At 41.2% G+C, this 26,709-nt stretch overlaps 2 protein-coding genes across 3 annotated transcripts; one reads left to right on the top strand and one right to left on the bottom strand.

The window, feature by feature from the left end:
* The first annotated feature begins 234 nt into the window (after nucleotides 1-234).
* LOC115370395 (probable E3 ubiquitin-protein ligase HERC6) lies at nucleotides 235-15,971 on the top strand. Its single transcript, XM_030067401.1, has 23 exons — nucleotides 235-475; nucleotides 1,856-2,012; nucleotides 2,493-2,569; nucleotides 3,059-3,286; nucleotides 3,447-3,538; nucleotides 3,747-3,874; nucleotides 4,122-4,276; nucleotides 4,653-4,708; nucleotides 5,047-5,138; nucleotides 5,246-5,305; nucleotides 5,423-5,519; nucleotides 5,715-5,895; nucleotides 6,223-6,374; nucleotides 7,088-7,207; nucleotides 8,135-8,233; nucleotides 8,518-8,703; nucleotides 10,395-10,535; nucleotides 11,508-11,674; nucleotides 11,967-12,033; nucleotides 12,539-12,609; nucleotides 13,446-13,629; nucleotides 13,791-13,893; nucleotides 14,836-15,971. The coding sequence occupies exons 1-23, from the start codon at nucleotides 250-252 to the stop codon at nucleotides 15,054-15,056; spliced, it is 3,060 nt and encodes a 1,019-aa protein (XP_029923261.1). The 5' UTR covers nucleotides 235-249; the 3' UTR covers nucleotides 15,057-15,971.
* Nucleotides 15,972-16,869: 898 nt separating this feature from the next.
* On the bottom strand, nucleotides 16,870-26,009 carry yif1b (Yip1 interacting factor homolog B (S. cerevisiae)). Of its 2 annotated transcripts, none has more exons than XM_030066787.1 (8): nucleotides 25,846-26,009; nucleotides 23,019-23,121; nucleotides 22,331-22,460; nucleotides 21,914-22,018; nucleotides 21,379-21,515; nucleotides 20,645-20,800; nucleotides 20,096-20,189; nucleotides 16,870-18,677 (listed from the first exon to the last, which is right to left on the bottom strand). In XM_030066787.1, exons 1-8 carry the CDS (start codon nucleotides 25,889-25,891, stop codon nucleotides 18,522-18,524), a joined length of 927 nt encoding a protein of 308 aa, XP_029922647.1. In that variant the 5' UTR covers nucleotides 25,892-26,009; the 3' UTR covers nucleotides 16,870-18,521. The 2 variants fall into 2 exon arrangements, with proteins under 2 accessions (XP_029922647.1, XP_029922648.1); XM_030066788.1 differs by having other exon boundaries at nucleotides 25,855-26,009.
* Nucleotides 26,010-26,709: the final 700 nt, after the last annotated feature.

Below are 26,709 nucleotides of genomic sequence, written 5' to 3'. Positions count from 1 at the left end.
CCGAAAAGGCTCTACTCTGTTAGTTGCGCATGTAAAATACTTTTGGTCGGGAGTTTGCTCTGGTTTCGTTTCAGAAACCAGCAGCACAGAACCACCTGAGGCTGACGCAGCAGAGTGGCTCCTTCATGTCCGCTCCTCTGGTGGTGTCAGTGTTTCCGAGAGTTCGTGAAGGCACCACTATAAGTATATAAGACAATAAGTGCGACTAGTCGGGTGGACGTCACATCAAAGCGAGTCCTTGCAGTCCGCATGGGAGACATGCAGCTTCTCTGCTGGGGAGACAGCTCCAGCGGACAGTTTGGTCCTCAAGGCGCTTTGGCTCCGGCGTCCTGGACTCCTCCCGAGGTCATCAGCAGCATCTGCTGCGGGGACCAGCACACTTTATTCCTCACCAGAGATGGAGACGTCTTGTCGTCTGGAGGCAACTCTTTCGAACAGCTGGGTCGACAGAGAGTTAAAGATGCAAAGAAACCAGGTTGGGCATGGCGAAAAGGCACCGTACTGTCCCTGCAATTTCATAATAATAATAATTTAAAGTCAGTCTGACGCATTTAATTATGAGCGAGAACCTTATCGTGCATGGTACTTTAATAGTAATAGTATTTTCTGCTGTTTTTATTATTTATCTCCTCTGTGTATCCTTAGTTGCAGTAAGCAGGCTATATGTATTTGTCGAGCTTAATATTGAGCATGTCTGTTACAGTGTATGATCTCATATTATAGCGGGGAGACTGGCCCTTATTTTTCATAACTTGTTTGTTAATACATTGCCTTTAGCTGCCAGTGAATTAAGCTGAGTGGTGACGTTGTAAGTCTGGGTTAGTTTTGGTCACCTAACTTAGGTTTCACTTTCGTTTCCTCTGTCGCAGGCCAGGCATCGAAAGTTGGATCTCAGTCGGCACCGCCTCCCGGGGCTGCGAGCCGCAGATTATCATGATAAAGTCGGGAGGCGGCCGGTTATAGTCGCACCTGCTGCTGTGTTTGAATAGCGTCTGTTTTGAATTACAGTACAAATTTTGTTGCCACTCCATGAGCAACAGGACCAAAGTAAACTAGAAACGTGTGTCGCCTTTCACAGAGAACAGCGAGTCAGCAGAAGAGAGAGGAGTTATCTTGCTGTACGGTTTATACTTTATTTAATAATTTTCCAGTCAGAAGATTGTAGTTTAATCTCTGTTAGTTCTGTCCCTTAAGAATTATTTGGAAAAAGATCACATGTACTATAGCATTCTCTTTTCTGAAATGGTACTCCAGCGTTTACTCTGTGCAGCCTGTATTTTCAAAGGGCTTCATTTTACTTTAATAAATTCTTACCTGTCAGCTTTACCCCTATAAGTAAAGTTAAGTCTTTCTAATCAAGCAGAATATCTAAAGAGTAGGTGACAGGTGATGTCACCACCCAGCGACAGGTGGTCAAACTTTTTCCATACATAAAACCAATAATCAACATTTCAAACAAGAGTCAAGTATAAGTCAGAAAAGTGTTTACATTAGTTACCATTAAAACACCCTGTTTTATATCATTTAGATTTGCTCAGTTTAGCATGAAATTGCATCATGAAGATTTAAGACTTGAGTTTAAATGGGTATGTCCTACATCACATCCACTGTCCTCTGCCTGTTCTTTATATGGGTGTGTGTGGTCAGATGTGTGTGAGAGGGGTCGGAGGTGACTGTTGATCTATAAAGTGGTGTAGTAAGAGTTAGGGCACCTTGAGTCGTTTTAAAACCAGTGGATACCTGCTGTGGTGTCACCGAGACCGTAGTTGTTTTTTGTGGTGGGATTGGTGAAAGTATGCAAATGAAATGTCCTTAAGATTGACAGCCAAAGTGTGTGTGTGTTGTTCTGTGTCAGACCGTGTGGAGGGTCTAGGTGGAGTGGTGAGTCTGGCTTGCGGAGAAAACCACTGCCTGGCTGTATGCTCGTCTGGACAGGTGTTCTCCTGGGGGGCAGGAGGGGACGGACAGCTGGGGACCTGCCCCACTTTACCCTCCTGTTGTCAAAGACCGAGGCAAGAGCTCAGCCTGCAGAGCCGGGCTGTTGAACCAGGAGGCTGCAGGTTTTCATTCCAACACAAACTCCACCAGGCGATTTCACTGTTTAGTCCCTCAGTGAAATGAAAACCTGCGGCCTCTTGGTTCGACAGCTCTGCTACAGAACATGTACTCGTACAACTTTGCTGTTAAGATTACATAGAATCAAACATGGAAATGTGACACTTTTTAAGTCAAACTAGTGCTTAATTATTGTCATTTGTCAGTTTACTATCATTGTCTGTCAAGACTGCATTAAAATTTCAGTATTTATCGGTAATGCTGTATACATATTAATCAGCATTAATATTAAAAGTAACAACAAAGCACTTAATGATGAGTTAGTCAAAAAGCAACAGTAGAGAAATAACAGAATTGGACAGATGTGACTCATTACATAAATTTGGCAAAATAGTCTCCTTTATTCATTAATCTATTATTTTTCTATTAACACACAGGGCGGTGCCGATACCTCTCCTAACACCGGTGATTCAAGTCGCTTGTGGAGACTCCCACTCCTTGGCCTTGACTAAAGGTAAGAAACTGGACCCACATCTTCATCCTCACTGTGTTCACATGATAGTGCCCACTTGAAATATATGGATTGTAATATATTATCATGTCTAATGTTGTAGTTGATAGATATCACTTCATGTCCCTGTGCCATAAAGTCACACCTTGCACTATGTAATGTGAAACATGAAAGCCATCCAGCATTCATTTTGCTGCTCAGTTAGTGGTAACTTTCCCTCTCTATCGTCATGACACACTATCATCAAGAGGCAAAAACAGGCGAGCCTCCGTACCTGTGTACTGTCAAACTCCAAGCCAGTTTTCAGCTGTTGAGGACATCTTGATATACTAATCATGAATGTTCTTAATCAAGCAGCATCTGCTTAATAAAATCGTCACACCTATGGATTCTCACATAAGTTCTACAGTCCTTGTATATCACCTCCTCAGCACAAATGGACTTTGTACTTGTTGGTGTTATAGTAAGATGATCTTTCCCTTCACTGTGCAGGGGGACTCGTCTTCTCGTGGGGTCTGAACAGTCACGGCCAGCTGGGTCTGGGGAAGGAGGTGTCCCTGCAGCCCACGCCCGAGCTCGTGCTCTCTCTGACCGGGGTAGCAGTGACCCAGATTTCAGCCGGAGGGTCCCACACTCTGATCCTCACACTCCCAGGCCTGGTGTACTGCTGCGGGGCCAATAAAGCTGGACAGCTGGGGCTCAACAGGGTGGATGAGAAGGGTACAGATCATTTATCTAGTTGGAGAATACAGAACAAGGTCACTGAAGGCCGGTTTTCTCTCTTTCTCTATCTCTATTGTAGGAAATGAAATTGTGGGGGAATTATGTAGAGGTGTGTTTCCTGTGTCCATGTGTGCACATTTCTTGTCGTCTTTACCAGGCAGGTTCAACATCTGCGTGGTGCCTGCCCTCAGACCTCTGGGAGTCTCCTTCATAAGCTGTGGAGAGGCGCACTCCGCTGTCCTAACCAAGGTGTGAACTTATCCATTCCTTTCACACTCATTCTCAAGATGATTTTGGTTTGACTGATAGAATATGACGGGATGTGTATGTCTGATTTGATGATGATGAAACCAGCCTTTTGTGTCTGAGCTCAGTTCTCTCACTGCAGCTCAGTGTCCAGCCGGGGTCTCTGCTTCTTACATGTTATGTGTCATGTTACGTGTGATGTGATTTCTAGGATGGCAAGGTGTTTACTTTTGGAGAGGGACGCCACGGCCAGCTCGGTCACAACTCCACTGATAATGAGCTGAAACCTCGGTGGGTCCAGGGCCTGGATGGAGTCATCTCACAGGTTGCATGTGGCAGGTAATAACAAGGAGTAGGCCTGCATATAAAGGACACACTGAACTTCCATTTTAATTTTAGGCCTACTCAAGTCTGGTGTTATATGTCAGTATTTTTAATTCATTTTTTTACATTATGTTAAAAATAAGCTCAAAAAGCTTGTACTCCACTTAGAGAACTAAGTAAAATGCTAAAGATATACAGATACTGTTTGGAAAACTGTGCACATCTTATCCAGCTTCTTATGCTGCTGGTTTTGCTTTTCCAGGCGTCACACCCTGGCTTTGGGCTCCTCAGGCCAGCTGTGGGCTTTTGGCAATGGGGTCAAAGGTCAGCTTGGGACTGGAGGTTCAGAAAGCAGCTTGACTCCCACGTTGGTGCGGCTTCCATGGATCACCGACGCTGCAGCGGCCACACCCAAAAGTATGAGGTGTTTTGCGTCTTTGATTTAGTTTAGTTAACACGCCTCTTAAAATCTACAGCTGCCCAAGGAGGTGCACTCAGCGTTCAGACAAGCATCTCCTTGTGTATAACTGGAATTTCTTGTGGTTGTCTAAAGATGGCTGTCATAGAGGCTTGGATAAAGTGGACGGTTTTTGACTTAGAAATGTGGAACTGACGTAACGGCTGCCACAAGAATATTGATTCAAATCACCATCTGGGAATCTTCATTTGAAATGAAATCCCTTTCATGTGCTGAAATAATGTGCATGTTTATGATATGCTGTTGTAATGTCAGCTGATTCAAATGGCATGTCTGAAGTTGTTTTCATTTGTGTTCACTTGTTTTACCGGACAGACTTGAAAATAGCAGCTGGATGGAACACAAACTTCATTCACACTGTACCAGAGGAGGTAGTGTATTTAACTTCATCCATTCAAACCACAATGATTGCAAGATGTTAACCAGCCAAATACTGTTTCCACACTATGTTACCACTGTGATGCAGAAAGTGAAACAGTGCACGCACACATAGGGAATGAATTGCAGTGGACTACATGTATAAAGACAAACATATGAAACGCTGCACTGTGGGATGGTTGATGCAGCTCTTAATGCACCTACTTCATTTGAACAAACCTCACCCATTTTCCTGCAGGAATAGCATATGCTGTAAATCTTTGAATTTTCTGTTTAAAAGAGCATCTTATCATATGAATCATGAGAGTGGTTTATATATTTTACTTTTCAGACTCTGGAGCGAGAGCTGCCAGTGGGGAGGCTGGATGAGACAAAGCTGCAAAAGTGGCTGGCAATGGAACAAGGCGATGCAGAGGCAAAAAGGTTGTCTTTGCATTTTTCTTATTTTATTGCATTAGTGAAACATTAGTTTCATATTATAACAGCGCTTATGGTGTTTTCTGATGTGTCTGCCTCACTTTTTCCAACAGAGAAATATTTTTGATGTTTTCAACAAGTTCAAGCCTCGTTGCCAGTTTCACAAAAGCCAAGTAAGTCCTTTTTTATGGTATTTATAGAAGTTTAAACCTCCTTTAAGGTCAGGAAAGAAACCTTAAGACATTTTAACTTGTTCTCGTGTTGTGGTTTGGTCTTTCTTTTTAAATCAGTGGGGCTCCTTTGGCTGCAGATGCCCTAACTGTGGACATCGAGGCTGCTTGCCAAGCTTTTGACCAGTTAGTGGAAAAGCCATGGATCAAACAATCAGTTAAGAATGAATTTTCACACATCATGCACATCACTGACCGTCACTTTGACATACACTGAGTAAATGATTAGAACAAACTAATAAGTCTAGTCCCAACCTTTTGTATAACAAACACTTGTTTACCCATTTACAAAGCACTACATACACACATTTTACATCTAGCCATGTTATATCCTTGTTCTCTTCCCATGTAGGTAAACTTCTGCCTCCTAATCAATCACCTTTTTGCTTCAAAAAGTGCCATGAAATCACCAGAGATCTTTGTGATCCTGCCGACCTGCCCCCTCCTCCAAGAGGACAGTCATGTCATGAATGTGGTGCTGCCCCTGGCGGTCTCCATCAACAAGCTCAGCGAGAAGGCTTTGGCAACATTAAGTAAAGAACTCAGTGAATGTTTTCTCTGCAATGATTTCTGAAGATGTGTAAAGGGTCCTTGATTAGATTTACTGTAAACAGTCTTGTGTACAATGCCACAATCTCTTCTGCAGGCAACATTTATGTGAAATATGGCTACGCAAGGGAGTTTATTTTTTTTACCCATATAGTATTAATGTTGGAAACAAATTTTTATATAAATTTATATTTAAAAAGGCCTGCCACCAGAAAGCCAAACTCTTCTTTTAATAACTGATGAAAAACTTTACCATCAATGATAAATTAGTCTTGTAGTAAGAATGTATATGCATGTGTTGTGTTGTGCAGGAGGCTGGTTGTCCTCCCTGACTCCCTCCATCATCAACAAGCACATCTCAGTGTTCAAAAAGGCCCTGGCGTTCATGCTGAGGAACGGCCTGTTGAGAACTCACAACCCGGGGGTCCGATACCTGCTGGAGGTCCTCAAGCTGCTCTACAAAGTCAGTGCTCTGTCCTCTCAGTCAGTTTGGAGCCAGGTCTGCTCCACCCCTTCAGGCTGGGATCAGAAACTCTGTCACTCTTCATGAAAAACACAATTTGGCCCACAGCCTACTTTAAATTTAGAGAAATAGTTAAAGAGAAACAGGGTTCAGAGAGCACTGATTCTGGAAAATCACTGCATTTTGATGACATTTGTTTGGGCATGTAATTCCTATCAGCTTCTGACTGAGTGATATGAAAAAGATGCACAGGGAGAACTGGTGAGCTCAACTCTAAAAGTTTAACAAGTTAGGGAAAAAAAAAACAACAAAACCCAAAAACCATCAGCACTCACACAGCACAATATACACACTTTACACAGCAGCAGGCAGCACATGCACATTTTGGCTCTTGTCCTGTGAAAATATGTCCCAGATGAATTTTGGAGATATTTTCAGCTGTTTTTTGACATTTTGTAAACTATTTTGTAAAATTGTTTTATGGCAGCATGATGATACATGGCTTGCTCTATAACCTTGTTTATTGTGATACTTAATCTCTTAAAAACTTAGAAACTTAGCGACTAATTTGTCTTTCTGTTGGTACCTTGACAAAGTGTGTCTTCACAGGATAGTGAGAGGATATTAATAAATTAAGTGACAAAAATCTTTATTTCTCCCTGAAAAAGACTGAATGTCTGTATTTTCATGTATAATTTGATCTTTTTTGACAGGCAAACAAAGCTAGAAACTCCCAGAAGGTCCCACTGAGTACCTTTTATGTGGATGAAATCATTGGGAGTGTGGAGCCGTTTGAGGATGTCACTCTTTGGCATCAGTTTTCAAAGCTGGAGGTAAAAACTTGTTTTTACAGTAGGATTTTTTTTTTTGTTCGTATATTTTGTTGTTGTTTTGGAGAATGAAATTCCACTCACAAATTTCGCTTTTGTTTCACGAGTATATGAAGTTCCTCCAAAAGTCAGACTCCACATAGCTAGGACTGAAATCTATACTCTCATCAAGATGTGAAATATGCTGTCGGTCAGCTGCTGGTATCATTCGGATTGCAATCAGGCTTGATTTGTGTCGGCCCTGCCCGTCATAAATCTGTCACATTCCTGGAAACCTGCCATCAGAGTGAAGCTCATCAGCAAACAAACCAGCTCCTCTCTTGCCAGGTTGCTGATGGGATTTTAGGGCCTGCTCAGCTCTTGTGAACTGATGGTACTTGATTCTAGTTTCAAAGAAAAATATTATTGTCTTTGCAACATCACATCTAAAAACTCATGGGGTGACTCAGTGCACATGCTTCTGTCTAATTTTATTATAAAGTCAAAGAAGAAATTGGTAAATCAGGTATGATGAGTTACTAAACTGAGGTGGCTGGTTACTCTTACACTTGAATTTTGAATGTTTTATTTTGTTGTTGTTTTTTTCTGACTCCCCCTATAAACAACAAAATGGTGTGATGAAATCCAGCATATGATACGATACGGTAAACTTCAGTCATCTTGGGCACACCGTTGATTTGATATTAAAGAAGAGACTGGCTTTAAACTGTACAATAAATCTTATTTGGGTGGAAAATATTAATTACTATTAAATGTTCTGTGCCTCCACAAAAGGTCGCCCGTAAATTGGCTATGACAGATTCAAGTCTTACTTCTCTGCTTTCTGTGTTATTTGGGCATTTTTGGCAAAAAAAGAACAGAGTTAATTGCTAGTGAATGGTTTTCCTCTCTGCTGAAATGAGTTCCTTGTTTTTCTTTGTTTACTTAAAGGATGATGAACACACACCTGCCATCTTCTGCCGCTACCCATTCCTGTTCAATCTGTGCTGCAAGATGTCAATCTTTAACATCCATGCAAACATTTCAAAGGTATTTATTGAGGAAAAATAAATAATTTACCTCACTTTTTTTTTTCTATTAATAAAATTTACTGAACACCTGCCTACATAATACTGCAAAGTCTACTGCACAGGTATGGTAAATTTCTGATATACACCAAATATATCTTATTATGAATATTACTCAAAATTGAGAAATTTGAAATATTCTGGCAGAAACAAAGTTAAAAATTTTATTTAAACAAGTAGTTATTTTGTGTGAATTGCCTATGAAATTTCATTACATGTATACCGACGGGGCTGTTGTTTTTACAGAATACACACCGTCTTATTCATGAGTTAGCTCTGATGTGGCCTGATGAGACGCTCATCAATGCCACACACACCGACTTGCCCCCCGCCCCGGTCTTCCAGCTGAAGCTCAGACGTCCCCACCTGGTGGAGGACACGTTCAGACAGCTTGCTGCAGCGGACCACTGCGCCTTCCAGAGGGAGCTCTTGGTAAACATAAATTTGGCATCAAATCATAGTCTTTTGTTGCTTGATTCACATCGCACAGTGTAGTTTTACCTTGTAAGGCATAATTTCAGAGTAATGGAAAGTTACAGGCTACCTTTCACATTAAAACCCAGGAGGCACTTAGAGGACCCTTGCCAAGGTCATAGCTGGACGTTATGGCCCTGTTTAAGATAAGCCCCGCCCCCACTGGCCATCCTCATGTTGTAGTTCATGCCCCTTTCGGCCAATCAGTGGGGATTAACCAAGCTGGCCAGTGACCAGCCTCCTCAGCAGACTCCACAATGTGATGTAGATGTGTTGGGAAACTGCACTACTCACAAAAAGTTAGGGATATTCGGCTTTCGGGTGAAATTTCAGGATGAACCTAAAATGCATTATAACCTTTACAGGTGAACTTAATGTGACCTTCTGTAAACTTTTGAATGCACATGTCCAACTGTTCAGTGTTTCAGTACTTTTTGCACAAGTTGCTGTTCTCTAACAAGGAGTTTAACCGCAAAATTCACATCAGGTGTTTGATGCTCCAGCTCATCGAGGTTGTATCATTAGGGAACGGCTGCTGGAGACTGGGGTACCTCAAATGGAGTGGCCTGCACTTTCTCAGACCTGAATCCCATAGAAAACCTATGGGATCAGCTGAGTCGCCGTGTAGAGGCTGGAGCTCTGTACCCCAGAACCTCAATGTCCTGAGGGCCGCCCTTCAAGAAGAGTGGGATGCCATGCCTCAGCAGACAATAACTCGACTTGTAAACAGCATGAGACGTCGTTGTCAAGCTGTAATTGATGCTCAAGGGCACATGACAAGTTATTGACATGGACATTTTTTGTTGTGGTATATCCACCACTGTTGTTGGCTTTTGTTTCAAGAAATTGTTTGAGATGAGGAAATCACCAGTGTATGCTTCTACTTAAATGCCCTACTTTCATGATATAATATCACTGTAGCGTGAACTTTTTACATTTTCCATAAATTTCACCCAAAAGCCAAATATCCCTAACTTTTTGTGAGTAGTGTATTTGTGCCGAGCCCCGCTCAGTGACGCGCCTCTTCGAGGTTGATTGGCTCAAAAAGTTAATCACTTCATCGCTGGCCCATGACCAGCCCTCCCACCAACGTTTTGCATAAATTCATCCAGACCTTTTTGAGTTATCCTGCTGTCAGATGGACGGACAGGGAGCCAGAGGTTTCACCACCCTGACTATATTATGCAAATTTTCGACTGACCAGCGCCAGCATTCATCAGGTGAACAGTGAGTGTCACATGTTTCTCTTGATATGGAGGAGGAGTAAATCACACCACGTCAAGTCATCCATCGTTATATGGAGCCTCTTTGGGCGAACGTGAAAGAGAAGTAGAAGATGGTGTCTGAAATTGTGGGGGTGAATGGTGGGTTGAGAGATATTTACCTGCAGGAATTTACATTTAAACTGTATTTTTTAGTAGGCAATACTACTCTGAAAGTAAAACCTGTAGCTTTTACAGACAGACCAAATCCCATGCCCATGAGGCAGCCAAGATGTTGGAGTGTAATATTGTCAGTCATCAGGGGTTTGTTCATGGATAGTCACCATTAGAGCTGGTGAAAAGTCAGTGACCACGTCAGCAGGAAACATGTTTTCTCTGATCACCTGACTGGATCTTCACAGGAAACTACCGATCTGTCTCCCCCAGGTGCAGTTTGTGGAGGACATGAAGCTGACGATCGTCAACAAGAGGGACTTCTTCCTGCACGTGTTCGAGGAGCTGCTGGCTCCTGAGTCACAGATGTTCATGTACAATGAGCAGCAGACGTTGGCCTGGTTCCCTGCAGAGGTAAGACTCACGGGAATACCATACCATTCAAACCACCATTCAACTAAAGAATATGCATACAGTTACCATTGCTTTGGGTAAAGGCACTCCAGACGGTATTTGCAGGCATAACCAAATTCCTATTCAAGCAAGAAAGCAGAGGAACAAACCTCAGATCCTCAACTGGGACGCTGACTTGTGATCATAAAGTAGGTTTGACTGATCTGACTCTGCATCAGAGTGAGCTCAGCTGTATATTACAATTGTGCCAATCAAACTGTGAATTAAGTGTTTACAAATGAAGGAAAAAAAAAACATCTTTGGTTTTGTCACAGTTGAAACCTTTTCTAATGCGTTGGTCCTGAATCTTTTTGGCTCATGACCCCTTAAAACAAATCAATGCCTGAAAAAATAATCATGATAATTTTGTATATTAAAACTTTTTTTCCTTTTTGTTCATGTCTTAATCATCTTGCGGCCCTCACAACCTACTGGGGGGTCCTGACCCCCAATTTGCAAACCACTGTTCTAATGCATTATTAACTGTCTCAGGACTTGGAATAACATGTACAATGCTGGAATTTATTGTGATCACTCTTTAATTCACATTTCACTGGTGTCCAATAAAAAAAAACCCTTCTATCTGCATAATATCAACTTTTCAGAAACAAAGAAAAACCGGCTCCTTGACTAGTCTAGGTTGAGTCTAGGTTGACAACTGTACATTTTTCAGTTTTTATAATTAGTTTTGTAAAGGTTTCATAATCCCCAAGGATTGTAGAACTTTCTGAATCCATAGAAGGAGCCTTTGCTTTTGTTGAAAATCTGAGTGGCTCTTTGTGGCCATTTTGCAGTTTCGCTCTCCTCCTCAAGTGAGTTTGGGATACTCTTCAAGTAAATGCAACCCGAACATTTCAGCTGCTCATCCTGTGGAAAGTGAAACACTGAATGTGACCAAATGCTAATCATCTTGTGCTCTCACCAAACCATCAGCCCAAAGTGGAGGAGAGGCAGTACTTCCTGTTTGGGGTTTTGTGCGGCATGGCGCTCTACAACCACAACATCGTCCACCTGCCCTTCCCGCTCACTCTCTTCAAGAAGCTGGTCAACGTCAAACCGTCGCTGGATGACATGAAGGAGTTTGAGCCCGTGGTCGCTGAGTAAGGACGGCTTCACTCAGGCAACAGACATCTGGTGTTCAGTCAAAAAAAAAAAAGAAAAAGAAAAAGTGAATTATTTTTGCTGTTGTCTCTGATCATTATTTGAAGCATTTTAACCTCTTGAACTGACTGAAAAGAATGAATAATGGGATTTTGTGCATAACTGTAATAGGCAGCTCTTGGTTATATTAAACATTTGTTGTCATATCAGCTCATTCCAAGTTAATATTTCCCATTACAAGGTGGTAATTTAATCCTTTTTTTTTTGTTGTTGTTAAATCTATCCTTACAGGAGTTTGCGTTTAATCTTGGAAGACTACACTTCTAAGGATTTTGAAAACATGGACTTGGTTTTCAAGGTATGTTCATAGTATGCTTCTATTCTATTAATTTTATTATAAATTATAAGTTATCATACATTTATTTATATCCTATTCTTTAGATCGTGTATAGATATATTTATTACAATTACAGAGTATGCAGAAGTTCACAGGTTTATAGATATTCTAAAGATATATTTATTGTTTTATTTTTTAATACACTTAAAGGATATGCAAAGCCTTTTTTATATTCTTTGAATTGAGCTACTGTATTTTATTTGTTGTGTTTGTTCTTCTAGAGATATTTATTTCTCTCTTCTAGTGTTGAGAGGTATATTTTGTGTATTACCATTCCTGTGCAATGTGTGGATAACCTGCTGCTGTAACACAGGAATTTCCCAGTTTGGGATCAATCAAGTACATGTGTCTGTCTGTCTTGCCATATTTGTATATCAGTGTGATGTTACAGCCCTTTTTTTTTCTTTTTTCTTTTTTTTTTTTTTTAAATCAAATCCTTATCCATCCTTATCCTTATCCATTACAGGTGAGCTGGAGCGGTAAAGATGTAGAACTTGATCCAAATGAAAGAGGAAAACCTGTCACAAGCTCCAACAAGTGCGTTAATAACAAATTGTGCAATACGTTGGCTCAATCTGTGTAACTGCAGCATTGTGGAGTGGAGTCGGCCACATAACCTTTGATACATGTATTACTTTCTCTCTCTCTTGGTGTTTTTCACTGTCCCTTATGTCTTGTCAGCTGCCAGTGTATTTTATTTACTAACACAGAAATATTCCTAAGAAATCCCAGGAATTATGGTTGGCTGATAACTGGCACTTTGTTCAAGGAGTTTGTTTCAACAAGTTGAGTACAAGTTTTATGTGCTCAGCCATGGACAAACTGAAGCTCAGTGATCAGCTACTCAGTGTGTTTGTTCCTGCAGTTTAAACTTGCATGTTTTATATGTACATTTTCAGCGTTTTCTGCCAAATCTAATCATGCTGGGGTCGTAGCAATTTAACCTCTACATCTCACACAGCAACTTTTAAAAAGGCTGCTCCACCATATCCAAGACAGACTTTTCCAGCAGAAACTAGCTTTAAACGGTTCTTTTTTTCTGTTTGTTCTCACAGTTTCAAACGAACATGCAACATGGTATATATCGACATGTTCAGCGTCTTCTGCTGAATTTAAACATGTCATAAAAAAGCAACTGCACCTCTTCTTTCTACAGCATGTCTGTATCCCCTCCTACTGTAATGTTAACTGTTGAATTGGTCAACACAACACCGCAACATTTACTAAGCTGACTTTTGATTTGCATTTGAGGGGGCGAGACTTGGGATTGGTCAATTCCCATGACTTTCTATGAGCCACCTGTGCATGACCTGATTGAAGCTCCTTGTATAGTTTTGAATGCACCACCTGTCTCTCTGTCTCACTCCTCGTAGGAAGGAGTTTGTCAGTGCCTTTGTCAACTACGCCTTCAACATGTCGGTGGAGAAAGTGTTTGAGGAGTTCAAGAGAGGCTTCTTCAAAGTGTGCAACATAGATGTGGTGGAGTTCTTCCAGCCGGAGGAGCTGCGGGGAGTGATGGTGGGCCAGGAGAACTACGACTGGGACCTGTTCAAGAAGGTTGGCTGACTCCTCCTGCATTTCTGACCTTTGAATCTTGTCGAAGAGAGTCAGGTTTCTCATGCACACAAGCACCAACAGGACAGAAAAATGCATATGAATATTGGATATAAAACTGATATCTGACTGATTGTTTTTTTTTTTTTTTTTTTTTAATGAAGAACACGGAGTATGAAGGAGAGTACTATGCCATGCATCCTAACATTGTTACTTTCTGGGAGGTGTTCGAGGAGCTGACAGCAGATCAAAAGAAAGCTTTCCTGTGTAAGTATGGTACATCATTATAATGGCATTAATCATAATTAACAGTGAGATGGGTGACAGGCTGGAGCTCTGGTGTCCCTCACTTCCTCCCAAAACTTACACCAAGCAAGTGATGAACTGATGAACTGATATGTGCTTGGACTGTGTGGCCACACTGAGGTACTTGTCTGCTTTGGGCTTGTCACATTTCAAAACTCACACATTCAAATTAGATTTCAGTTTGGTTAAACAATCTCACCTTCACTACAGTAAGATGTTTTTCCCTCATCAATTTTCAGTCACTCTTGTATTAAATTACCACACACATAATTGCCTCCACAACATCCAACCAGGGACACAAGAAAGAATGAAATTAAGATTAAATTGTAGCAATAATACTATAATGTATAATAATGCATAATAATAATATATGGCAATGCACATGCAGTTATAAGTTAAATGAAAGTCTTACCACATTGATGTGAAAAATAATTCAGTTGGGCCAGGACGTGTGAATGGGCCAGATGTTTTCAGCAGCCAGCTGAAAACCCGTTTTTAGCTGACAGCAATGACAATTCTTAAACGCAAATGAATGTAGTTTCAAAAACAGTAATGTTTGTTATTTCACTTTTCCAAAAAAAAAAAAAAAAAAAAAAAAAAAATTAGGCACATATCTGATCCATAGGCCACTTGGAAGTTGTTTCTGGGCCAGATGTGGCCCGCAGGCCAGCTCTATAATCGTAGTCATTTTTTGAAATATAATTTAACATTCAATAAGCAACAAATAACAGGGGACTCAGAAACTTAAACAACCTACTGAGTATCAATGTATTTAAAAATGTAAAAAAAAATTGAGTATTTCAGAGTGGGTTTTATAATTGGGGTGTGTGTCACAACAGCTATCTGGTCTTGGCTGACTCAATCTTTGCTCTAACATGGCCTCCTCCTACGTCTTGTCACCAGTGTTCCTCACAGGCTGTGACCGCGTGCCCATCCTGGGTATGGACATGATCCGCATGAGAGTCGCCGTCCTGCAAAACGCCACTGATCACCATTTCCCAGAATCCCTCACCTGCCACTCTCTGCTACTGCTGCCCATCTACCGGAAATACCCAGTCAAGTGGACACTGAGGGACAAGCTCATCGAGGCCATCAATCACAACAGAGGCTTCTGGAGGGAATAACACAGACTACGCCTCAGTTTGTCAGGTCAAGTGAGGAGGTTTACGCTTAAAAACAGCTGATTACTCAATACTTGTTAAGAATTATTAATTACACCATCCACTAGTAGAGCTTGTAATTTAACCTCAGTTCCACTTTGGGGTGTTTTGCATTAAAAATCTGCAGAGCATTGAACTGCTTTTATATAAATCTAGAGATTATGTTATTTTAATTTGATAAATCAAGTCTCGGCTTGGGATCCATGCTAACATTACTCTGTTTAGTCTGATCATGTGTGGAGCTATCACAAATAGGCCAGCAAAATTATTATGGTAACCCAACACTTTTTACACCTGTTTTGATGATACTTGTACATGTTCAAGCTTGAATTCATATTTGATGTGATGTTTTGCACTGTCACATACTTTAGGATTTATGTAGTTGGTGCAGTTAAGAGTTATTTACATGCATAAAGAGTGTACACAGCTGTCAGCTTCTTTTGAAAATTTTAATTATTAGACCTAGTATTTACCCATATTCCTTATTATTTAAACATCAAACACCAATATATAGGGGGTCAGTGTCCAGGACAATGACTTATCATTACGTATCCAGGTAAGATGAGTTTCTGTGCCATAGCCTGTAGTCAGAATAAAACTGAAATAAAACAGGGACATGCTGGTTATGGAATCAAAACTCTTTTAAATCTTGTTTCTCCACTGATACAAATAAATATAAAGTAATCACTTGTTAGACCGTAATTTAGCCACCTCTTCTGATTCTTATCTGTTACTGCTGCACCTCTAAGGTCTGATAAACTCTCCTTTTACCCTTGATATCTTGGTGTGCTTAGCATTAGATAGCCTACTTATTCCACTTGTTACACATTTATGGGATATAAAACTATACATGTTCAACAAGCTGTGTGACTGAGTGATTATTTTTCTGCCTCTTCTACCTTCAATAAATGAATGTTCTGCTCAAGCTAAAAGTCAACATGTATCAAGCTCATAGGTCTATCTGGAAGAAGGAAAAAAATATATATATATATATATTTTTTAAAGATTATTTTTTTGTGGCATTTCTGCTTTATTTGCCAGTCAACGTGGAGATTGAGAGGAAGGGCAGGGGAGAGAGAGGGGGGCTGAGACGCAACAAAGGACCTGAGGTTGGATTCGAACCCCGGACACTGCGACCGGGACTAAGTCCTGGTACATGGCACACGCTCTTTACCAGTGAGCCACTGGTGCGCCCCAAGAACGAAAATATTTTATAACAGTGAGCATTAAAGGTGCACAGTATAAAACTGCAGTGAAACAAAGACCCTTTAGACACACAAATCACAAGAACACGGGATAGGCACAAAATCTGAAGGTTGAGGCTACAGGCTTGTCATAGTTGCCCTGGCTGTCTGTTAAAGTGCATGCTTATTCCACGTTATCAGGTAGTTTAAATAGTCCTAACCTCAATCAACCCTCAATTTTATGTAGCGCACCTTTAAAACGCATAAAAATTCTTACTTTTTAAACACCTTATATGTAATTTGCATGGACCAAACAGTGTCCAGGTCGGCATGTTAAAATGGCTTGCCTGCTCATACTGAACAGCAGCAGGGAGCTCCTTCATAAAAAAAAAAAAAAAAAAAAAAAAAAAAATTACAGCCTCTACCAGACTGTGTATTAGGGCTTAGTTTTACTAGTAACATTTTACTGTTTTCCTATTTTGCAGCAGAGCTCGCACATCGTGTGGCCCATTGTCACCATCTGTTGAAGCAGGTTCAGCTGAATTTGTTTGTTGTGCAGGGGACATAAAACTGAAAAAAAGCTCACACCAAACTAACACCATCTGAATTTATTGGCTAGTCTGTAAACAGAACAAGATGAGTGTCACCACATTTTTCCATGGCCTGAGTTGATACTTTGAGAATCAGGGCTGGGATCAATTCACTTGAAGTCATCAATGGAAAATGCAATTTAACAACTTGTGAGAGAGAATTGGCAATTCTCATGTAAAGAGATACTGTAAAATGAGAGCTTGTATTTTTTTCTTCATAAAGCACTTGTCATAAAGCAGGGGAAAATCTTCTGTATTGGCACCTCAGTTAAATGAAAGAAAGTCTTTCACCATGAATCGTTAAAACTAATAATGCCTTTTACGTGTCTCATGCTGGAAGTTACAGTGTATGCATTATGAAGAAAATACAAAAACTGAATTTTGAAGAGGTAATTTAGGTCAATGTGAAGTGAACCCTACCCTGGTTAGAATAAGACATAGCATTGGCTAAAGGAGCATAAATAGACAATTTGTTTCATAGTGACATTTGATCATTAGGAAGCACGGACCTGACGCACCAGACAAAACATTTCGCTCACTTCAACATTATAAGAATCTCAAGGAGACTTTAAACAAGCTTCAGAGAACACAGACCATCACAACCCTTCCCTTTATACCGTTGGACTTTCAATATGAAAAGCAGAAAATAAATTATTCCATCCTGAAATGACATCAAAATTAGCTCAACATGTCATCATAAGGTCTATAACTTAGCTCGTCATTCTGGCTTCTATTCAAGACTTTTCAGGCGGCAAAGCTAGTTCATGTAACAAAGCACATACAAATTCATTTCTAGACAGTTAAAATTTGGGCTGTAACACCCAGAACTACAGACCAATTATAATAACCGCTGTGTCCAGTGAAAGATTTATAAACTGAATAAGGTCTACGCACTAATTTTCTTTCCGACAATGTGGGACATGTTGACAACCATGAAACAAATGTCAGGACGAGAGTTAGACTTTGCAACAGATATGCTTCAACTCCCAGTCGACGTAAGAAAGCATGATTATCCTAAACTTCCAGACCTGGCCTTAACGTCAGTCTTGCTTTGAGTGAGGAAACTGAGTTCTTCAAGTGAAATGGGCGGCTTTACGTGACCAGGTAGGTTAAGTGTGCTTTCTTCCTGCAGGCTCAGAAAATCGCTTATGAGATAACAGACCCAACAGAACTCCATAACAATACTTATTTTTGCAACACATGAAACAAACATACATAAATACCCCTAAAAAACATAATTAACAAATAATTATACAGTATACAAAAACAACTTAAAGCCACTTGCTGTTGGTGCTACAAAGTTTCTAAGCCGGTACGTAAAAAAAGACATAGAAAAGGCATTGCTAATGACGCTGGGCTGTGCTGAAACACCTCCCATCTCTTGCTCGTCCTGTTAGTGTGTGTTCTGTCTCCATGGATGTGTGTATATCATTCTGTGTGTTTGGGTGCGAGGGGATATTATCCAGACAATTATGGCCGCTGCGAGTGTCATTAAGTCCAGCTTCTTTGATGTGTGTTTGTGTTTTTAGGGGATGAGATTGCACTCAGACAGCCATAGGTTGTGTTTTGTCCATGTTTGGCTTTTGCACATCTTTACTTCACTTCTGTGTGTGTGTACATTTGTTGTGTGTGTAGGGGGGCGGGTGTCCCAGGTCTTATCTGATGAGGTGGTAGGTAAGCCAGTACATAAAGACAGGCTGTGCTGCTGCTATAGACATGGTGAGGTACATCCTCAGCTGGTTTCTGGCTCCTCTCACCAGCTTCCCTTCGGCCACTGCCTCTGATAACAGTTTCAGACGCAGAGTGCGGATCTGGAGGGAGGGCAATACACACATTGCTGTTAGGCACCCATCTCTCATTTCATCAACCAGTCAAAGAAAACAGCGAGAGTGAATGGAAGACAGAAAGAGCAGAGTATACACATTCAAATCAGCTGCGTAATCCATCATTGACTTAGGGTGCTTTCAGACCTGTCCCGTTTGGAGCCGTTGTTCCGAAACAGGGAGCGTTTCCCCCTAAAGATCGGTTCGTTTGGACATATGTGAACACAGCGATCGCGCTCGGATGCGGGACAAAACAAGCGAGCCGAGATCGCCTAGAAGAGGTGGTCTCGGCTCGATTCCATTCGAACCCTGGAGCGGTTCGTTTGCAGTGAGAACAGAATCGACACAGCAACCGACACAACTCACTCAGAACTGTGGATCAACCAGCGTCAGAGCCCATCTTCGTCAGCACGTCTTCTTCTCAGTAGATGCAGTATGATATTATTTTCCCTGCACAGTCTTGATTCCCGGTAGAACGAGATGTTTTCCTCCGTTACAGAACACCGGTACATTCAGTAGCGGTTTTAGGCATGGGCGAAGCGGGCATTTTTTTCACGTCATGTGGGGGGGGCGGCACAAGCTCGAAAAAAAAGAAAAAAAAAATCATCCGCGCCGCTCACCTGTCAGATCTGGCAGACCTGACCAGGTGGGTAAGATCGGAAGAGGAAACTTCTTTTTTCGGGGTAATTTCTGACCAATGAGAGAACAGCTGGTTCGCGCATGGCATTTGTTTACAGCTTTGAACCGCTACAGACGGCTGCCCTGTGAACACAAACGCCCCAAACGAAAAATGAAATAACTGTATCGGTTTAGCCCCTGAATCGGAACAAAGCAAACGAGCCACAGGTCTGAAAGCACCCTGAGATTTCTAAAATGCTAATCAAAGGCACATTTACCAAGGTAACATTAGTTTATAATTTTTTTTTCTGTGATTAAGTTTATCATTCTTTAAATTTACATTAAGTCAAAGCCAACATTTTATTTAGCTGTTAATATTCCTTTTATTTTATCCTGACACTTGTAATGCCGGTTCAGATATGAGCGCTACAAACTAGCAACGATACATTTCTGAGATATCACCGCCGGGCGGTTTACAGGTCCATGTGCTGAACTCGTCACTGCACCATAATTGGTGGATTGGCACTTTTTATTTCCAGTTTGTTTAACTGAGCAAATAAAGACTGGTGGAGCAGGCGGCAAACTGATATAAAAACAGCTTGTCTTCATACATTTATGGTTAATTGTGAGAGTGGAAAAGAGGCTCATTCACTATGTGCCCGAAGTTCACCAGTGAGTTTTATAAAAAGACACTGCTGCATGCATACAGCTTTATATAAATCTGACGATAACAGTGCTTATGCATACATTATTTTTCAATGTTTAAGGGCTGGGCAGAAGTTACCCACCATAAACACAAAGATGGCAGCACAGCACCACAGTAGAGACAGGTAGTATCCTGGCCTCCCAAACAACAGGCCTGCTACCACTCCAACGATCATCCTAGAGAAGAAGAGAAAGACACGTACAGTCACAATTTATTTTTGCTTTCCTGCTGTAGATCACATACTCACAGTCACACAAACCTCCAAAGAGCCTTTGGGTTGCTACAATGGGAATGTTTTTTTGTTGTTTTATTAAAGCACCACAAAACCCACAAACAAGTCTAACCTGTCCTTAGCAGGTGCAAACGAAAAGCCAGTATATGCTGCTTCTTAATAATAAAAAAAAGTGAATGAAAAAAACAAAGGAACGGAGGATATAAACAAGGCAAAATTAATAAAATCAGCAAAGGAAGAATGAAATAAAGGGGAAAAATAGAGGAAATGTAAATGTTTCCCAGAATATATTCTTAATCTGGGAAAACCAGTAAGTCTATGTGTTTGAAGTCCATGTTAATGAAGGACTCCACAAGGTGGGGTGGGAGTGGAAATTAAAATATTCAGACTGATCCATACCCAACGTATTTGTAGCCAGAGAAGGCCAGCAGGTCTATGGTGGTGAGGTCCGTGTTGACTGTGACCAGGTACAGGGACAGCAGGACAGCCAGCACCTCCATGATCAGCCACACCAACGCCGAGCTGGCCTGCACACCCAGCAGCTCCGGAGAAAACCTGCGGGCCGAATGACATGATGTTCTCTCTCTGTGCATTAATAAACTGTGATCTGTGGCAGCTAGGGGGGGCATGCATCAGTGTGAGATCCTGTGCTGAGGTCCAAGCACCACGGGGGGGAGAGGGGAAAAAAAATCATCATTTTTCCTCAGTGAACAAATTAAGTCAATTTTCCTGTTTCACTCTAAATTTTAAAAAGCACAGTGATTTTTTTTTTTTTTTTAGAAGAATTATTTCCAAAACACTTTATTCATTAAATTTTTATTTTCTCTAAACATTTTTAATGTAAAATACACACAAAAATTGACCCAAAAAGAGTGAGAGGACAGATGCAGAGCAACATTTAAATAGTTCACTTCAGTAAAAACATGAGAAGATCCAACAAAGTGGTAGGAAAAAAAAAAACAGACAAAATGTTAACCAGCGTCCCAATGTCCAGTGGTTAATTTTTAAAAAATCATAAGGGACAGATTTGTGTATTTCCCTGCTGTGCAAACCAAACGCCATCCCTGCCACCAGACTACCTTAGCTGATGAACCTATGTGTGTGTGTGTGTGTGTGTGTGTGTGTGTGTGTACCTGTTCTGTGTGCCCAGGGCCAGTCCAGCCACCAGTACATATGTGATGAAGCCCATGGCGGGAATGTAGAGATCAGGAGCGTTCACATCAAAGCGAGGAGCCACAGGAGTGTCCTGCTGGTAGCTTACCTCCCAGTTCTATAACACACACACACACACACACACACACAATTACATACTCTCACTTTGCTTAGCATTAATCCTAAACATCAGGCCTCAGAAAAGCAGAATTAAATGAGGTAGAGCCCTGGTTTATTTAACTATAGCTGTGCAAACCAAAATGGAGTCCTGGTTGGCTTGTGTTGGGTCTGCAACATGAAAAGAGCCTGACCTCAAGACAAGAAGCAACTTGTGCTTCTGTCACAGACTTATACTTCACAAGTGCTGGTATTCAAACAAAAAAAAAAAGTTTCAGACTTTTATAAGGTCCACAGGACTCTGAATATGCCAAAAAGCTAAACAGACTTTGGTAGCTTCAGGCAGAGCTAGAAGCAGGTCGGAATGTTACATGTAGTAGCAGGTCCAAACAAGCTCACCTCATGCATGTAAGGAAACACCAGAAGGCCCAGCTTCCTTCCCACGTACACCGTGTCCACAGCAAAGTAGTACTTAAGCTTAGAAATTGGGATGAATCTGTCCAACTGAAAAACAGCAAGCACACAGAAATACACAGCACACATTATTCTTAAACTATTGTAGGCCAAACAACATATTAACTTTGAGTGTATGCAACTACTGGCCTTTTCACTGAAGAAAAAAAAATGGCTACGGCTTGCTTTCACTTGATGTAACAACAACCCTTCTAAGGCCATTTTGTGAGGGTCCTTTTGCATCCTTTCTGGTTATAAATGCTTAATACAACTAGGGAGGCAATGCAATTCAAGTGAAAACACCCCATTGCCATTCCCTTGAGGAATTCATTTAAAAGAGATGTATGCATGAGTCAGTCTTACATTCTTGTCCACCATCTCCCTTCCTTGGGACGCCAGGGAGCTGCCATATGCCATGGCCAGGTTGGACATGGGTTCTGACAGGAGGGACTGGCCGGCAAAGCCGCTTGACTGAGGCCCTGCCTGCTGGTTCCTGCCAACACAGTACATGTTAAAAATTAAAAAGAAAATGCCTTTTAGTTTGACTAAGATCAACCTATAGTCAGATTTATTATGAGTAGATAATTACAGACACCAGAGAAAGGAATGAATGCAAACAGTAATGACATATGGAGTCTAGACGAAGAATGCTTCTTCTTTTCTCAATTAAAGAATTATATTTCATTGCCAAGGGTATGGCTTGGTAGGTTGCTTGATAAAGTTAGCTTGATGATTTCTTGACATGGTGTTCAATAAATAATGGATCTCTGGCTGCCTCGTGGTCTGATCATGAGTCCACAAAGTGCAAGGTCAAACCATGATGGCATCTTCTTTAAGTCTATTCAGTAACAGCACTTTGACTACATATCTTTTTGCTGCAAATAACCAAACTGTTTTAATCCAACATCACTGCAACAGATGGAAAAACCATGAAAACATGTTCACTGAACATGTTTAGTGTGCTGGTCTTGTGTCAGTGCTGAGAGTTGTTTACTTTTGCAAAATTTGACTTGGGTTTTCAGTCTTCAGCCTAGCCTGCCTGTGTTCCCACCTTAAGCCTGACTGTGATGCAGACCCAACTCCACTTGTGTCCTCAAACAGCTGGCTGGCATCTGGACCTTCCGCCGAATAGTTTCTTAGACGCATTGTAGGCTCTGGATAAATGAGACGAGAAAAGGCGGATGGATAGAAAAAGACATGTCAGACAAAGACTGTGCCATCTCAACTCACCCCTTTAAAAAAGTTACAGAATTCCAGATGCACAGAGAAGACACCAAAAAAGTGGAGACACCAGCATGCATCAACATTTGTACAATTAAGCTTTCAATGGGGGTACACTGGTGGCTCATCAAGTCAAGTGTGGTTTGAATCTGGCCCAGACTCTTTGCTGCATGTCCTCCCCTCTCTGCCCTGTCTTTCCTGTCTCTCTCCACTGAGACCGTCTAAAGCAGAAACAAAATAGGCTTTCAATTGAGCTGTGACAAAAATGCGATGGACACCTTCCCCCTCCATCCATTGTCCAAAGGCAACTGTTGTGTAGGTCAGTGTTCCCCATCCCAGTCCTCAAGGACCGCCTGTCCTGCAGGTTTTGGTTGGCTCTGCTCTTGCACACCTGACCCAATTAAGGCCACGGATCTTCCTGCACGCCCTGTTCAGGTAAATCTGCTTCAACCAATCTGAGGTGCTGCTATGCCTGTGCTGTAACCAGCATACATTAGTGTAGGCCCAGATATCACTAGGGTCACACTATGTTGTTAGAGGTAGACTTTCAAAATAAAACACAGTTCTTCAGACACAGAGTGGGTCTCCTTAGTAGCCTCTCTTGGTATCTGACAAATCACAAACTTACTAACTGCTAACTACTAAATATACTACTATAAATATACTACTAAATATACTCCCACATTGTAGCCGTACCTTAAACTGCTATAAGAGGCCTGTGAGGATGTCAAACTACCATAAGAGCCAAAATACAGGCCATGTGACCACTTAAGGCCAAATGTTTAAGGCTATCTACTGTATGAGGATCAACAATAGTGTGTCTGTCTGTGTTCTCACAGTGTGAGTGCTGTTTGCTTGAGAACGGTCTCAGGACTTACTTCCCAAGGGAGGAGTGATCCCTTGATCACACACTTATCACAAGGCCACTATTGCATCATCCTAAAAAACACAGGCAGCATCAATCTGGACCTTGTTCCTCTTTCAAAACAAAACGTGACAGATTTGTCATTAAATCTGTTCTCACATGACCTTGCTTGAGCCAATCATATACATATACATATGCAAACAAAGCAAGAGAAGATAACTTACAGCCCAGGATGACCACTTTAGCCTCAAATTAATAAAGAGCCTAAGGGTTTCAAGGTCCTGTTAAGTGCATCTTTAATGTGCCCTGGTTCTGCTACACCCTACTTAGCCTTGCTGTGGCAGAGTGGTTATTTTTAACGCTAACAGGAAGAACTGATTCTCATAGAGGGCACACAGCAGGAGATTCCTATAGTTTCTTGACCTATCGAATCCTCAAATATTGCATATGCTATGTGCAGTGGGATGATGCCATATAGCTTATCACTGGTGCCTGAATGCCGTTATGCATTCCCTGTTTTAAAGTTAAAATCCATCAAATATATACAGTATATACACTCAGCAGCCACTTTATTATGTACATCTGCACAATCTAATACAATCTAATAATCCAATAAAACTGTTCTGACATAAAGTTTACTTTTACGATGCCTATAATGATATGGTTTTCTTTTTGTCACAGCAATAGAGGTGTTCATTCAATTATAAGTTTGTCATTGAACTCTGAACATTGAAGTGGTGCTGTTGTGCTGGACTGCACTTTATTGACACGTTTCCAATATTCTGTCCCCCTTCATGTATATAAATAGGGAGGGCAAAAAAAATTAGAAACACCTATCCATAAAATGTAGTCCAGTACAAGACCTCTGCAAACTACAATCTCAGTAATAAACACAGGATTGTATTTACACATTCTCCACAATGTCAACAAAAACTGAACATTGTAAACTTTCTTAAAAAGTAAAATTTATGGCACTAAACTGCATTACATTGTACAGGTGGACCTAATAAAGTGGCCACTAAGTGTACCATACATACTATTTGGCATGTAGCCCTGTGAATAAAGACTTTTTAAATTATTGTATTCCACTTGAGTGTCTGGTCCTGATTTCTTTGTGCCACAGTTAATCGTGTGGACACAACTAGCCTACTTAGACTACAGTATTCCTCACTACAGGACTTGGGAGGAACTTTGATTTATATCCTAATACACACCTTGGGCAGCTAGCCAGTATTATATTTCAGGAGGCCATGAAACAAACGGAGTGCGGCTGAGGACGTGCCTGTCAGTACGGCCAGTAGCAGGTACCGTTATTTGGGACAACATAGCAAAGACTTCAACACTTAAACATACAGTTGTGCATATATGCTAACCAAATACATGTTAACATAAGTCGAACGGCCCAGCAGACATAAAGTTAACATTTAATATTAAAAAAAATAAAAATAAAAACACCGTCCCAGGGGTAATCTTGTAAAGCCTATAACCATTAGCCAGCTTAGCATGATAAGGTAAGCTACACGGTGCTCTCATGAAGCTAACTAGCTAGCCGACGTTTATCTACAGCTGCCGACAAAACTAGCAGCGACTGACTGATTTTTGTCCCTGGGTTTACATGATATTTAGTTATCTGTCCACCAGCCGAGCGACGACACACCGGCGGCCGTTACCGTGACGCTGCAGGCTGGGTAACGTCTCCGTCAACCACCGTTACGCTACACCGGTGTGTGAGTGCAGGCAGTTAGTAACGTCTATCTGGAGAAAAATGTATTTGAACAATAACATCACGTACGTAACTTACGCTGTCTGAACCCACTCTGGTCTGCTGTGTAATCCATTTTGACTGACTTGATGTTAGCTGCCTGTTAACTTTCCTGTGGAGTCCGCTCCGGTTTTAGACGCGGTTGGCACTAGCAAGCCAAACAAGGAAGCTGGACTCATTCATAAAACCGTCGCGGAAGTAACTCTTTGTGTTTCCGGTGTCCGCGCAGTGATTATTTAACGGTCAAGCCCTGTTTCAGAAGTTACGACACTCCTGTGTCATACATATTTAACCATATTTATGTTGTTCTATAGCCTAAAACAGTGGTTCTCAACCTTTTTTGGGCCAGCGCCCCCCTGTACATAATCCAAGTTGCTTACCGCCCCCCATTAAATATCATGTAGTTTGGTCATCTTTCCTTAATATAAATTAATTATTATCTTGTTTTGTAGTAATTGGTATTCTTTTTAATAAAGGGTCTGAGGTGTCGCTTAATTACTAATCGCAACCAATCAGAAACTGTGGATTAAACAGCAGCCAATCAGAATAATGAAAAAAGGGTCGTTTCGGAACAGAGAACAAGAACAGCATTACAACATTTACTGGACTAGGATAGCCTATAACAGCCCAATTTTCATGGAAATTATTTGAGGAAAAAGCAAAAGAAAAAATAGCCAAATTTTGTGATTCCCAGTAGAGGGTTTTCATGACGCCTCATCATGACACGCCGCGGCTTAGTGTGAGCCCTGCGCTTAGCTTGGCTCTATGCCAGCTTCTTCGAGTCGGGTTGTAATGAGGTGAGCTTGAGCCTCGGCGCACCAGAGGTACATTTTCACATCTTCAATAAACAGACATGAAACCACAACTTCGTTTATGCATGTGTTATTGAAAAAC

This window comes from Myripristis murdjan, chromosome 13 (genome assembly GCF_902150065.1).
Source record: "Myripristis murdjan chromosome 13, fMyrMur1.1, whole genome shotgun sequence".
In the NCBI taxonomy this organism is placed as follows: Eukaryota; Metazoa; Chordata; class Actinopteri; order Holocentriformes; family Holocentridae; genus Myripristis; species Myripristis murdjan.
The sequence above is the reverse complement of the archived record's forward strand: the minus strand, read 5'-3'. Positions and strand labels throughout refer to the sequence as shown.